At 36.5% G+C, this 15552-nt stretch overlaps 1 protein-coding gene across 1 annotated transcript in view; it reads right to left on the reverse strand.

Annotated features, from left to right (window-relative positions):
- The window catches only part of APPBP2 (amyloid beta precursor protein binding protein 2), a 70191-nt gene that overhangs the window by 32794 nt on the left and 21845 nt on the right, over positions 1-15552 (reverse strand). The window contains exons 2-4 of the mRNA XM_072779635.1: positions 10989-11077; positions 8486-8637; positions 6160-6283 (exon numbers count right to left, since the gene is read on the reverse strand). Of these exons, the coding sequence (XP_072635736.1) occupies positions 6160-6283; positions 8486-8637; positions 10989-11077 (365 nt within the window). The remainder of the gene's footprint in view (positions 1-6159; positions 6284-8485; positions 8638-10988; positions 11078-15552) is intronic.

Consider the following 15552-nt stretch of genomic DNA (forward strand, 5'->3'; position numbering starts at 1 on the left):
CTTTAAAAAAAAAAACATATTATGAGCAGCTATATGTCAATATATTAGGCAATCTAGAAGAAATGGACACATTTCTGGAAAACCACAAACTACCAAAACTGGAACAGGAAGAAATAGAAAACCTAAACAGGCCAATAACCAGAGAGGAAATTGAAGCAGTCATTAAAAACCTCCCAACACACAAAAGTCCAGGGCCAGATGGCTTCCCAGGGGGAATTCTATCAAACATTTAAAGAAGAAACAATACCTATTCTACTAAAGCTGTTCTGAAAGATAGAAAGGGATGGAATACTTCCAAATTCATTCTATGAGGCCAGCATCACCCTAATTCCAAAACCAAAGACCCCAGCAAAAAGGAGAATTATAGACCAATATCCCTGATGAACATGGATGCAAAAATTCTCAACAAGATACTAGCCAAAAGGATCCAACAGTGCATTAAGATTATTCACCCTGACCAAGTGGGATTTATCCCCGGGATGCAAGGCTGGTTCAACACTTGTAAAGCAATCAACGTGATAGATCATATCAACAAGAGAAAAAACAAGAACCATATGATCCTCTCAATAGATGCAGAGAAAGCATTTGACAAAATACAGCATCCATTCCTGATCAAAACTCTTCAGAGTGTAGAGATAGAGGGAATATTCCACAGCATCTTAAAAGCCATCTACGAAAAGCCCACAGCAAATATCATTCTCAATGGGAAAACACTGGGAGCCCTTCCCCTAAGATCAGCAACACAACAGGGATGTCCACTCTCACCACTGCTATTCAACATAGTACTAGAAGTCCTAGCTGCAGCAATCAGGCAACAAAAAGAAATAAAAGGCATTCAAATTGGCAAAGAAGAAGTCAAACTCTCCTTCTTCGCAGATGACATGATACTGTACACAGAAACCCCAAAAGACTCCACCCCAAGATTGCTAGAGCGCATACAGCAATTTGGCAGTGTGGCAGCATACAAAATCAATGCCCAGAAATCAGTGGCATTTCTATATACTAACAATGAGACTGAAGAAAGAGAAATTAAGGAATCAATCCCATTTACAATTGCACCCAAAAGCATAAGATACCTAGGAATAAACCTAACCAAAGAGGTAAAGGATCTATACCCCAAAAACTACAGAACACTTCTGAAAGAAATTGAGGAAGACACAAAGAGATGGAAAAATATTCCATGCTCATGGATTGTAAGAATTAATATTGTGAAAATGTCAATGCTACCCAGGGCAATTTACACATTTAATGCAATCCCTATCAAAATACCAGGGACTTTCTTCACAGAATTGGAACAAATCATCTTAAGATTTGTGTGGAATCACAAAAGACCCTGAATAGCCAGAGGAATATTGAAAAAGAAAACCAGAGCCAGGGGCATCACAATGCCAGATTTCAGGTTGTACTACAAAGTTGTGATCATCAAGACAGTGTGGTACTGGCAAAAAAACAGACACATAGATCAATGGAACAGAAGAGAGAACCCAGAAATGGGCCCTCAATTCTATGGTCAACTCATCTTTGACAAAGCAGGAAAGACTATCCACCGGAAAATGGACAGTCTCTTCAATAACTGGTGTTGGGAAATTGGACATCCACGTGCAGAAGAATGAAACTAGACCACTCTCTTTCACCATACACAAAGATAAACTCAAAATGGATGAAAGATCTAAATGTGAGACAAGAATCCATCAAAACCCTAGAGGAGAATACAGGCAACACCCTTTTTGAACTTGGCCACAGCAACTTCTTGCAAGATACATCTACGAAGGCAAGGGAAACAAAAGCAAAAACGGATTATTGGGACTTAATCAGATAAAAAACTTCTGCACAGCAAAAGAAATAGTCAATAAAACTAAAAGACAACCTACAGAATGGGAGAAGATATTTCCAAATGACCTATCAGATAAAGGGCTAGTATCCAAGATCTATAAATAACTTATTAAACTCAATAAGCAAAGAAACAAACAATCCAATCATGAAATGGGCAAAACACATGAACAGAAATTTCACAGAGGAAGACATAGACATGGCCAACAAGCACATGAGAAAATGCTCCACATCACTTGCCATCAGGGAAATACAAATCAAAACCACAATGAGATACCACCTCATACCAGTGAGAATGGTGAAAATTAGTAAGACAGGAAACAACAAACGTTGGAGAGGATGTGGAGAAAGGGGAACCCTCTTGGACTGTTGGTGGGAATGTGAACTGGTACAGCCACTCTGGAAAAGTGTGTGGAGGCTTCTCAAAGAGTTAAAAATAGAGCTACGACCCAGCAATTGCACTGCTGGGCATTTACCCCAAAGATACAGATGCAGTGAAATGGCAGAACACCTGCACTCCAATGTTTATAGCAGCAATGTCCACAACAGCCAAACTGTGGAAGAAGCCTTGGTGTCCATCGAAAGATGAATGGATAAAGAAGATGTGGTATGTATATATACAATGGAGTATTACTCAGCCATTAGAAACGACAAATACCCACCATTTGCTTCAACGTGGATGGAACTGGAGGGTATTATGCTGAGTGAAATAAGTCAATCGGAGAAGGACAAACATTATATGGTCTCATTCATTTGGCGTCTATAAAAAATAGTGAAAGGGATTAAAGGGGAAACAAGAGAAAATGAGTGGGAAATATCAGTGAGGGTGACAGAACATGAGAGATACCTAACTCTGGGAAACGAACAAGGGGTGGTGGAAAGGGAGGTGGGCGGGGCATTGGAATGACTGGCTGATGGGCACTGAGTGCTATGCTATATGTTGGCAAAGCGAACTCCAATAAAAAATGTATACAAAAAAAGATTCCCAATTTGGTCTTCATTTTCTTTCTACCCCATTTACATGTAACTATGTATTACAAAATTCACTGCTTACCACCATTTCTATATCTTCTCCTATCTTGAGAATTGTTATTACTGAACTTTTTATTTGGTTAGGGAAATTTCTTGAGTATTTTCTTCAGCTCAAGTACATGGAAGTATATTGCATCCCTATGTATGTGAAAATTCTTTATTTTACCCTAAAAGTTGGCAAAGTATACCATTTTCTCTCAATAAAGGAGATACTTGGGCAGCCCCGGTGGCGCAGCGGTTTAGTGCCGCCTGCAGCCTGGGGTGTGATCCTGGGGACCCTGGATCCAGGCCCACGTCAGGCTCCCTGCATGGAGCCTGCTTCTCCCTCTGCCTGTGCCTTGCCCCCCTCTCTCTCTGTGTGTCTCTATGAATAAATAAAATCTTAAAAATAATAATAATAAAGGAGATACTTCTACTGTCTTCTAGCTTCCAATTTCTATGTATTCTTTGATTTTAGGAAATCCAATTGTGTAGGACTCAGAGTTCTTTTTAATCTAAATTTAAGTCTTTCCTCCATCAGTTCAGAAGTTCCTTTCACACTTAAAATTAAAAAAATACACTAATAGAGTAATTGTGGTTATTTCTAGGCAACAGGATTATAGATAATATTTATTCTTTTCATAATTTTCTGTATTTAAAAATTTGTTTGGCAATAGACACAAAGGCAGAAAAAATGAAGCTATTATATAGATAATGAGTATAGGAAAACAGGCAGAGTCTTCAAGGATTGCAAAAGGACTGAGAAGTGATAGCAGATTTAACAAGAAGATTCTCTGACATTTGCTCTATACTGCTTCCATGCCAGCCCAGATTAGAAACCACCTTTATGATATTACATTAAAAAACAAACTCTTGGGCAGCCCGGGTGGCTCAGCGGTTTAGCGCCGCTGTCAGCCCAGGGCGTGATCCTGGAGACCCGGGATCGAGTCCCACGTCTGGCTTCCTGCATGGAGCCTGCTTCTCCCTCTGCCTGTGTCTCTACCTCTCTCTCTCTCTCTCTCTCTTTCTCTGTGTCTCTCATGAATGAATGAATGAATGAATGAATGAATAAATAAATAAATAATTAAAAAAAAAAAAAAACACACTCTTGGGGGACCTGCCTGACTCCATCAGTGGAATATGTGACTCTTGATGTTGGGGTTGTGAGTTTGAGCTCTACTTTGAGTGTAAAGTACTAAAAGAAATAAATTAATTTTTTTAAAAAAAAGGGCAGAGAACTCCCATTAAAAAACAAAAGGCAAAAACAAAACCCATACTCTCACATTAAGTTCAAAAGCTTGTGTTATTAGGCAAAGAATTTCTTTAGTATCTGTTCTGCAATACACTTCTTTTTCAATTCAATTAAACATATGATCAATTAATTCCCCCCAATTTTTTTGCTTTAAAAAAAGCTAAGTAAAAAATTTAATCTTTTTTTTAAATACTAAGGGGATGACTAAACTATATATTATATATAAATTACATTAAATACACCTGTAATGGCCAGGACGTTGGCAAGTATAATAGCTGCATAGAAGCACATTTTATTTTGAAACTTAAAATTCTTAAGAACAAAAGGTCTGGGGATCCCTGGGTGGCTCAGCAGTTCAGTGCCTGCCTTCAGCCCAGGGAGCGATCCTGAAGGCTCGGGATCGAGTTCCGCATCGGAGTCTCTGCATGGAGCCTGCTTCTCCCTCTGCCTGTGTCTCTGCCTCTCTCTCTCTCTCTCTGTGTCTCATGAATAAATAAACAAAATCTTAAAAAAAAAAAAAAAAAAAAAAGAACAAAAGGTCTATGTACATAAGCAGTAACCTTGTATTATAAATAGTTCTTAGTTCAGGTATTCTTAGTTCAGGTATTTTTTTCAATTTCATATATGCCTGTTTCAAAAAACAGCCAAGAAAGATACTGTGTTGACATTACCTATCCAATTTTTCCCTCCCCTCCTTTCCTTAATGTAGACCCATAAGTTCATTCAAGGAAGGAATTAAAAAACACAATAAAAAATGCTTTGCTCCCCCGATCACCTTATACAGGCTGAAGGATATGCGGAATGTGTCTCAATTTTGAAGAGAGTTAAGCAAAGAAACAGGGCTAGACTTCTGGGAAAGCTATTTTTTTCTGACAAGAAAGAAAAGAAGAAAAGAAGAAAATAAAAATAAAAATAAAAATAAAAATAAAAAGAAAAAGAAAAAGAAAAAGCAGACTCAGCTGGCATGAGCTTTTTGCCCTTCTCCCTGCCTATAACCTGTGTAGACACAATGATAGGAGCTACATGATAAAGATGACAACACAGGAAGGAGAGAGGGAGCCCTGGTCCTACTAGGGCTTATAAATTATATATAGTAATTATAAAATATTATATATATAAAATATTATATATATATAATTTATTATTATTTATAATTAAGGTAGCATACTACAAAATAATTTCAGAATTTGAAAGTCTGTCTAACACAGATAATCCCTGTATAAAACAAGGTAATGACAACCTCAGAAGACTGAACCCCAGCAGAAAAAAAAGAAAAAAAAAAAAGAGTGCTTTATTCAATTTTAGATCAACAATAGTATTATAAAGTAGGATCTATCTTCTAGCTTTGAAGGTTCCAATTTAATTAACTCATTTCTAAGATATCAAGGAAATATGACCCTTTATTCAATAAAAATAGAACATAAATTCAGTAAATTGACCAAACTTAACTTACGACAAGAAATTTCTGCGTGTTTTTTGGTTTGGTTTTTTTACTTTATTTTGATTTCTCGCTGGTTTCATAAAAAAATTTTTTTAAGAAATGTCAAATCAATTTTGCAGAGAGAACATGTATAAGAAAATAGCTGTAACTAAATGTTAAATGCATAGAAAAAATAAAGACAGTAAAAACAAAGTTACTTCTAGCCTTGCTTGCCTTCCTTTAAGTACATGTTAAATAATGTATTTTTAAAGAAAACAGTTACTTATAAGTAAAATATTAATCCTCTATATACAATTCTGGAAATCTAAACAGCAAGAGTAAAAAAATAACATCTGAGAAAAACATATATTTTATCAGCATCTAATACCTAGCACAGTTGTGAGTACACAGAGGTATTCGATAAATATTTGTTCAATGAACAGAACACACAAGCTCTATGACAAAGCAAAAAATATTAAGCTTAGATGACCACAATAAGTTAACTATATTTTGGTGATGAAAGAAAGGAGGCCAAACTAATGAAACTGTGAATAAAAATATCACCTCAGAGGTTTATAAAAATATTGGAGTATGCTTATAAAAGCTAAAACTATAATAAAGCCACTAAGGACCTGTTCCAACTCACCTCACGCAACATTCTACTGCACGAAACCAATGAAGCATCTCATCATGTAGAGTACACAACTGAAGACAGGACAGAAAAACTTTCTCAGCATCACTGTACCAGCCTGCATCTGAAAGAAAGCCACCTAAAGGACAAGGAAACCAATAACTTTAAATAACTTAACAAATCACTCGAAAGGTAGAGTGACATGCTTAAAATGAGTATCATCTAAAATGAAAACACCCATAATATTAAAGTCCTGTGTTGGCCCAAAACAAAGATACTGTGAAACAGAAAATAAAACAAAACAAAAACTTTTAAACTAGGAGAATTAGATTAAAGTTGAGACCTTGAATAAAGAGTCAAGAGTTTTAACTCTCTAAAATTACTCCATAGCCTAAGAACTGACATTTTCCAGTTAATTAGCCATAAATTCAAAGGATCCTAATATTTTCAACTTATAGGGTAAACATGGCTTTTCAATCTCTCCATAATCAATTTCAAAGAACATCTCAATAAAGCTGCCATTTAAAAAATTATCTTCATCACTGTATACTTCGATATGAAGTTTTTTTCATCGTTTTGGTAATTTTAGAATCCAGACCAATAAAGTAACTATGAGTTCATTAGAACTTGGTTCTATCTCCAAGATATTTCTTTAATCTGGCTCATTACAATGGCCAGATACTGGTATAAATGTTTGTGGAGATGACAGAGGACCTTAATGAACACTAACCTTCCTGCCTTTCACTTTTGTTGATTCTAAAGTTGTTCTACCACAGACTTTTACATGACCACCTAGGACTAGAGGGAATGTCAACCTTAACATTCATCAAGATCACACACTCTGGTTAAAGACATTCTTTGGTCACAATTCTTGGTTGCAGTTTACATTCCATGGGATTACCAAAGGATAAATGCTGAGTGTTTCTGTTTTTGTTTTCCAGAAAAAAAAGGTTCTGAAGTTTCTCCAGCAAACTGTCCATGACGACTACAAATAATTATTCTAAGACTGAAGGAAAAAATCATGAAAATTTGTTGGCAAAGAAAGTGTATGTGCATGTGTAAGAGAGCTAAAAGATGCATATGCATGTGAGAAGTTAAAAACAAAAGTCTGTGCTGATGGAATAGTCCATTACCTGATGGTAATGACAGTTATATGAATCTTTACATGGAATCAACTGCACAGAAACAGACACACATACACAGGAGTACATGTAAAAACTTGAAAATTAAATAAGGTCTATAGTCAAGTTAGCAGTATTAAACCAGTGTCAATTCCTGGTTTTGATATTGCCTGGGAATCTACAATCATTAAAAAAAATTTTTTTTTTTAAAACATTTTACTTATTTATTCAGGAGAGACACACAGAGGGAGGGAGAGAGAGACAGAGACAGAGACACAGGCAGAGGGAGAAGCAGGCTCCATGCAGGGAGCCTGACATGAGACTGGATCCCGGGTCTCCAGGATCACACCCTGGGCTGAAGGTGGCGCTAAACCACTGAGCCACTGGGGCTGCCCTCAAAAAAAATTTTTAAAAAGAAAGCTAAAAGGGTGGCAACATCTTTAATAAGTAGTTGCCTGAAACATAACTAATCTATGTAGATTTGTAAAAATCATATAAAATGTTATGCAAACCTTAAACATTTCTCTACATATGGCATACAAGAACTTCTCAGATTCCTTTCCAAAGTATGTTTTCCGTATTCTCCTAACATCTCCATGAGGAAATACAAGATAATGCTTATTTTAGAGACTGAAACACTGAAGCCCCAAAAGGATTAAGTCTCAGTCACAGCATATGGTAAGCTGGTGAAAGAGGCTGTTGGCAGCATGACATGTAGCAAAGTATATGGTATGGATCCATAGATGCAGGATTCTAAACTTTTAGTCCACTACCAGCTATGTGACTAGAGCAAGTTATTTAATTTTTCTGAATGCTTCCTCACTTGTAAAATCTATTAATACCATCACAATACTGAAATGTTATGAGGATTTAGAAAGATAACATTTGGGGCACCTGGGTGGCTCAATCAGTTAAGTGTCCTAATCTTAATTTCAGCTCAGGTCATGATCCCAGGGTTGTAAAATTGAGCCCCTGTGAGACTGAAGCTTAAGATTCTCTTTCTCCCTCTGCACCCTCCAACCCAAAGATATCATTTAAATTCCTACAGTAGTGTGTGACCCAAAGTTAACACTCAATAAATCATATCTAATTTTTCTGATGTTTTTCTCATAACCTCCTTATGTAGACTTTGGGAATGTCCCAGTGGAATCCTTTATTGTTAATAGGTTTAACGAGTCATGTCATAGAACAAAACACTCCTCTATTTTACTATTACTTACCTAAGACAAAGCCAACCTGAATGGCTTTTTCTTTTACTGCAGCATCTGATTCTGCTATGTAAGAGCACCGCCTACTGAATGAATAGGCCAAGACTGAAGCAACTTTCACACCATGATCCATCAAAGCCTGGAAACAATGATGAAGCAAATGTCTGCAAGAGAAGAAAAGGTTATTTTATAAAAGTAATATATTTTATATTTTTAAAAAGTGCTAGCTTTCTTTTTAAAAATAACAGTACTATTGTTTTCCAAGATGGAACAAGATAAAAAACGTTCTTGCCTTATAAATTATGAGGCCACAATAATCCACAATTTAGCCTCATGTTTATTCAGTAGATCACTAAGTGATCCTGTATGTGAAAATTAATAACAGTAAAGAGGGCAACCTAGGTGGCTCAGCAGTTTAGCGCTGCCTTCAGCCCAGGGCGTGATCCTGGAGACTGGGATCGATTCCCACGTCGGGCTCCCTGCATGGATCCTGCTTCTCCCTCTGCCTGTGTCTCTGCCTCTCTCTCCTCTCTGTGTATTCTCACGAATAAATAAATAAAATCTTAAAAAAATAACAGTAAAGAGTGAAACTAACTTTTATTTATTAAAAATATTTTACTTATTTATTCATGAGAGACACAGAGAGACAGAGGCAGAGAGAGAGAAGCAGATTCCATGCAGAGAGCCCGATGCGGAACTCGATCCCGGGGCTGCAGGATCACGCCCTGAGCTAAAGGCAGATGCCCAACCGCTGAGCCACCCAGGCATCCCGTAAAACTAACTTAAAAACCAAGCCATCTTATAATTCAACAATAACCCAATTTAAAAATGGGCAATGGATTTAAATAGAGATTTTTTTTCCAAAGAAAATATACAGATGACCAATAAGTACAAGAAAAGATGATCAACATCATCAATCATTTGGGATATGCAAACCAAAATCACAACAAGATACCACTTCATATCCAGTAGGATGTGATTACTATTTTAAAAAGGTGATGCCAAAAATATGTAAACACTGGAACTCTCATACACTGATGGAAGGAATGTAAAATAGTACAGCCACTATGGAAAATAGTTTTGAGGTTCATAAAAAAGTTGAACATAGGGTGATCATATGTATATACCCTAGTTACATATATAAGAGAATTGAAAACATATGTCCAAACAAAATCTTGTCCATAAATGTTCATAGCAGCATTATCAGAATAGCCAAATAGCTAAAATGTTCATCAATAAATGATTAAACAAAACACAGTATATTCACACAATGGAAAATTACTCAGCCATAAAAAGGAAAGAAATACTGATATAAGCAATGACATGAATAAATCTTCAAAACATTATAAAAGTAAAAGAAGCCAGTCACAAAAGACCATATATCATATGATTCTCTTTATATGAAGTGTTTAGAATAGGTAAATTCAGAGACAGAATGTTGATTAATGGTAGGCCTGGGTAAGAGGAAATAGGAAGTGATTGTTAATGGGTACAGGGTTTCTTTTTGGAGTAATAGAAATATTCTAGAATTAGACAGTGGTGATGGTTGCAAAATCTTGTGAATACACTAAAAGCCACTGAATTGTACAATTTAAAACGGTGAGTGTGGTGGTATGTGAATTATATCTCAATGGAAAATTCTAAATAACAAAATTGTAAATAATGGAATCACTGCTTTGGATAAAGGGGGGAAAACTCAAACTACATGCTTTTAGTTTCACAAATATATTAAACACTTACCAAGGGATTTGGACTTGGTGAAAGATAACCTGAGAGATGAAAGAGAGGTATTCCACTAAATCTTTACAATGGCCATGTTTAGAATTATATAGAGAAATCCATATCTCAAAAGCCAACCTTTTCTTAAAGAATGTTTTTAAAACGTTTTCTGTAGGTTTTTTTTTTTTTTTTTTTTACCAAAGTAAAGTTCTCGGTTATGTTTTTTTTTTTTTAGATTTTAATTATCCAACTAAAAGTTTCTCTATAGTACAAAGGCCACATTCCAAAGTTACCCCTGAACAATTAAATTATATTATTTACTTATTATTTTATCATTCCTCTCTAAAATACAAAATCCATGGGAAGAGATGTTGTAGATCTTAATCACTGCTGTAATACCATTCAACAAGTATATACTTAATTTGTTGAACACATGGAGCAACTTGGCAATATTCATATAAGAAATTAGCAGTAATTTGTGAAAACTTATTTTTCTAGGGTTAGGGAAAAGAAATGGCTTTAAAACAAATTTTGGGAAGAATGCTCAAGTGAATAGCAAACATAATCAAAAGCTGTGTCACCCATACCTGTATGTGGCTCTTACTACATGATAACAGCTACATGGAGAAGATCGAACTCATTCTCTTCCTCTGAACACGAAAAGCAAGGTGGTATTGATGGATTCAGAACAATGGGAATACACATAAAGCCAATGAAGTATACTTAAGAAGCTACAATGGTAAAATTTAGCATTTTAAATATACAGTTTACCATAATTTTTAAAACGTGATTTTACCTTTTATCCAAAGCTCTCAATACTTTAGCAAAAACTTCCAATTCACAAAATTCACTGCCCAATTGACATAAGCGTCCCTGTTGGTAAAGCTGAAATGAAAATGAAAAAGGTAATTTTAAAATGTTAATTTTAATTTCTACTTTAGTTATACTTATGAATATAATTTGATGGACTTAATATTTGATGAATTTAATGGATACTACTCAAAGTTGGTACGATCACATAGCAGGATCAGGAAAGATACTTCTGCTAGGAGAAATATAAGACTAAATTAACAAATCTGGGTGGGGGGTGCAGAGGGAAAAGGAGAGAGACAATCCTAAACAAGCTTCACACCCAGTGTGGAACCTGACACGGGGCTCAATCTTACAACCCTGAGATCATGACCTAGGCCAAAATCAAAAGTCAAATGTTCAACCTACCAAGCCACCCGGGCACCCCTAAATTTAGAAATTTCTAAAATTCATATAAAACATTTTAATACTTGTATGTAAAATGAAACACTGATATTTACAAAATAATATCTGGTACATATTAAATACAAGGTGTTATATAATTATGTTAAATAAACATAAGAAGGTATATTCAAGAAACTTTTAAAATTAACTTTTTTCCTTGAACAAAACTGGATAGGGTTAATGTGCCCCACTAAAGGGCTCCTCATACCACAAGAATCTCAGTTAAATTCTGGGCATGGCATTTCAAGCAGACTAAAAGGCATCTAGAGTAACCCAAGGGGCGCCAGGGTGGCTCAGGTCATGATTCCAGAGTCCTGGAATCAAGCCCCAGGTCGGGCTTCCCTGCTCAGTGGGGATTTTGCTTCTCCCTCTCCCTCTTCCCCACCCCTCCCATTTGTGCTCACTCTTGCTCTCTCAAATAAATAAAACCCTTAAAAAATAAAGCAATCAAGGATTAAAAAATAAATAAATAAAAACAAAAATAAAGTAATCCAAGATGGCAGGATTTTTAAATTTTATTTATTTAAGAGAGAGAGAGAACAGAGAGGGAAATAGGGAAAAGTAGACTCCTCACTGAGCAGAGCAGGGAGTCCAATGCAGGGCTCAATGCCAGGTCCGAAGATCATGATTTGAGATGGCAGATGCCTGACTGAGCCACTCAGGCACCCCACACCCAAGATGGCAGGATTTCTAATCCTGTCACAATAATTTATTCATTTTGCCTGACTTTTTAGAACTTATAAAAAAAAGATAGATTTATTTATTTATTTATTTATTTATGATAGACAGAGAGAGAGAGAGAGAGAGAGAGGCAGAGACACAGGCAGAGGGAGAAGCAGGCTCCATGCAGGGAGCCTGATGTGAGACTCGATCCCGGGACCCCAGGATGGCACCCTGGGCCAAAGGCAGGCGCTAAACCGCTGAGCCACCCAGGGATCCCCTAGAACTTTTTTTTTTAAAGATTTATTTGAGAGAGAGTGCACATGGGTGCATGGGGAGGGAGGTGGGACAGAGGAAGAGGGAGAGAATCTTAATGGACTCTGCATTGAATGAGAAGCCCCATGTAGTGCTTGATCTCATGACCCTGAGATCATGACCTGATCTGAAAGCAAGAGTCAGGCACTCAACTGACTGAACCACCCAGGAGCTCCTAGAACTTCTTTTAAAAATAACATTTTAGGGATCCCTGGGTGGCGCAGCGGTTTAGCGCCTGCCTTTGGCCCATGGCGCGATCCTGGAGACCCGGGATCGAATCCCACGTCGGGCTCCCGGTGCATGGAGCCTGCTTCTCCCTCTGTCTGTGTCTCTGCCTCTCTCTCTCTCTCTCTCTCTCTCTGTGTGACTATCATAAATAAAAAATAAATAAATAAATAAAAAATTAAAAAAAAAAAACATTTTAGGGCACCCTGGGTAGAGGCGCAGGGCCTGATACTAGAGACCCGGGATGGAGTCCCCCGTCGGGCTCCCTGTGTGGAGCCTACTTCTCCCTCTGCCTATGTCTCTGCCGTGTTCTCTCTCTCTCTCTCTCTCTCTGTCTCTCATTAATAAATAAAATCTTTAAAAAATAATCATAACATTTTAGGGCAGCCCGGGTGGCTCAGCAGTTTAGCGCCGCCTTCGGCCCAGGGCATGATCCTGGAGATGGAGTCCCACATTGGGCTCCCTGCATGGAGCCTGCTCCTCCCTCTGCCTGTGTCTCTACCTCTCTCTCTGTTTCTCATGAATAAATAAATAAAATCTTTCAAAAAAACCCACAACATTTTAGAGGTGCATGGGTGGCTCAGTCAGTTAAGTATCTGCCTTCTGTTTCTTTCTCTTCCCTCTGCTTGTGCTCTCTCGCGCGTGCTCTCAAATAAGTAAAATCTTTTTAAAAGAATAACATTTTAGGGGCACCTGGCTGGCTTGGTTGGTAGAACATGTGAATCTTGACCTTGGAGTTTTGAGTTCAAACTCACATTGGGTGCAGAGATTATTTAAAAATAAAAAAAAAAAAGAAAAATAACATTTTAACAAATGTTAAATGTTTATCACCAATAATACATGCACATAGTTAAAAAGACGCAAATACTACTGCCCTTCTTTCTCCAACCCCAGCTTCATCAAATGCTTTTGAATTTATATATGTTATAAAAATATAGTGCCTTAGAAGGCTGGAATTTTATTTTATTAATTCACTTTATAGGCACTTAACTCTTAACTCAGTTGATAAAAACATGGGTTTCAGAAAAAGGACAAGATCTAGAGTTCATTTGCCAAATGGGCCAGTTAACAAGTGCTCGGAAAATATACCACAAATTCAGTCAGCAAGTTCTTGGGCATAAGTCACTAGCCACAACAGAAGCCAGGCCAAATTAGGTAGATATTTTAATGCAAATCAATAACGACAGCTGTGAAAAGTCCATAACAACTGCTGACTGGAGAAGAGAGACAAGGGATCACCACATGTCCAGGAAAGGGAGGCAGAAATGTTATTTTCACATAAAATGGATATTAGTATTAATAGTAAGATTTGCTAATTTGGGAGATGATTATGTTTTCTGCTATAGTAACAGCTTCTAGGAATGTACACAGTAAAATTCACTATTATTAATCACTGTCATACTTACTTTGACTATTAACCAATAGAGAATAACTCAGGGAAAATAAAGCTGAGAATTTATAACCTAATCCCTATTTGAGGGTTTAACAATGTGATAAATTTTTTATCTGAGGCAGAAAAATAAATGTAGTTAACAAAATAAATGTATACACATACTCCAAAAACAGTATAGGACAAAAAAAATTTTCACTTCTTACCAAAATTGTTCATCATTAGCAAACTTAAGGCTTTAGAATTTAAGACAGCAGAAATGAAAACAAGTTGTACAAGTTTTTTGCCTGTACTCACTATCAAATAAAAACTACCTTGTATGTTCTCCAACTCATCAGTATCCCTTCAGTGACTAAAAATTGATATATCCTACTAAGTGGGACTTGAAACTAAAATTTAGAGAAGTTGCTTCCTTAGTTACAATTAGAATTATATCGTGAATATGCCCTTATTAACACACACACACCCTTTACTTAGCTGTTCAATTTTTCTAGCTAAAAATGGGTTCACATTTAAATTCTGGGAAGAGGGTAATTATTTGTTTCAAATTATCCTTACTAGGTTTATGCAAAAAATGCAAGCTTACACATTCTGTGAACAGGATTTCTGGACATTGATTCAGAATAAAAACAGCACTTAATGCTTACAAAGATCTAATACATGCCAGGCACTGTTCTAAGTGCTTTTCGTAAGTAACTCATTCTATTCTTCCACAGATAAGGAAATTGAGGCATAGAAAGTTAAATAACCTGCTCAAAACCACACAATTAAGAAGTGGTAAAGCACAAAGCTGGCCCCAGGCAGTCTGTCTTTACATCCATGCTTTTAAACCTAACTAGACAGCCTCTTGAAGGTAATCTATCAGGAAGTAAGAGTATATAGAAAAGGATAATGTTTCACATTTTATAGAAGATTTAAAGAATAATTCCTTCATAGACTCAAAACAGCTTATGGAGTAGAGCTTGGAGAAAAGGGAACTGAGGCTCCAGATTCCTTGGGTAATAATTCTGATTAGATTTTTAAAAATCTTATTTCAGTTCATTATTACAGTGTTCCATATTCTGCACCCAATGAATAATGAGGCTATTAAAGGACTCTTATCAACTACTTTTAGCTATTGGTTCCTTAAGGAAAAATAGTTTATTTTTAGAAGTAGGTAAATTACCTCCCAATGGATATGAAAAGACAAAAAATACCACTAGAATAAGGGTGCCTGGGTGGCTCAGTTAAGGGTCTGACTTTTGATTTCAACTCAGGTCCTGATCTCAGGGTTGTGAGATCAAGCCCCACACCAACCCTGCACTGGGCATGGAGTCTGCTTAACATTCTCTTTCCCTCTGCCCCTCTCTTCCACTTCAAAAATAAAAAAAACAAACAACCCCCTGCCCTGCACCCAGAACAATATTGTACAGGTATGAAGACAGATCAACCAGTATAACGAAATCTAAAAGTTCAAAAGCAGATCTCAGCATGTGTTAAAAAAAAAAAAATCAACATATGAAAGAAAAATTTTTAA

This window comes from Canis lupus, chromosome 16, assembly GCF_048164855.1.
Source record: "Canis lupus baileyi chromosome 16, mCanLup2.hap1, whole genome shotgun sequence".
Lineage (NCBI taxonomy): Eukaryota > Metazoa > Chordata > Mammalia > Carnivora > Canidae > Canis > Canis lupus.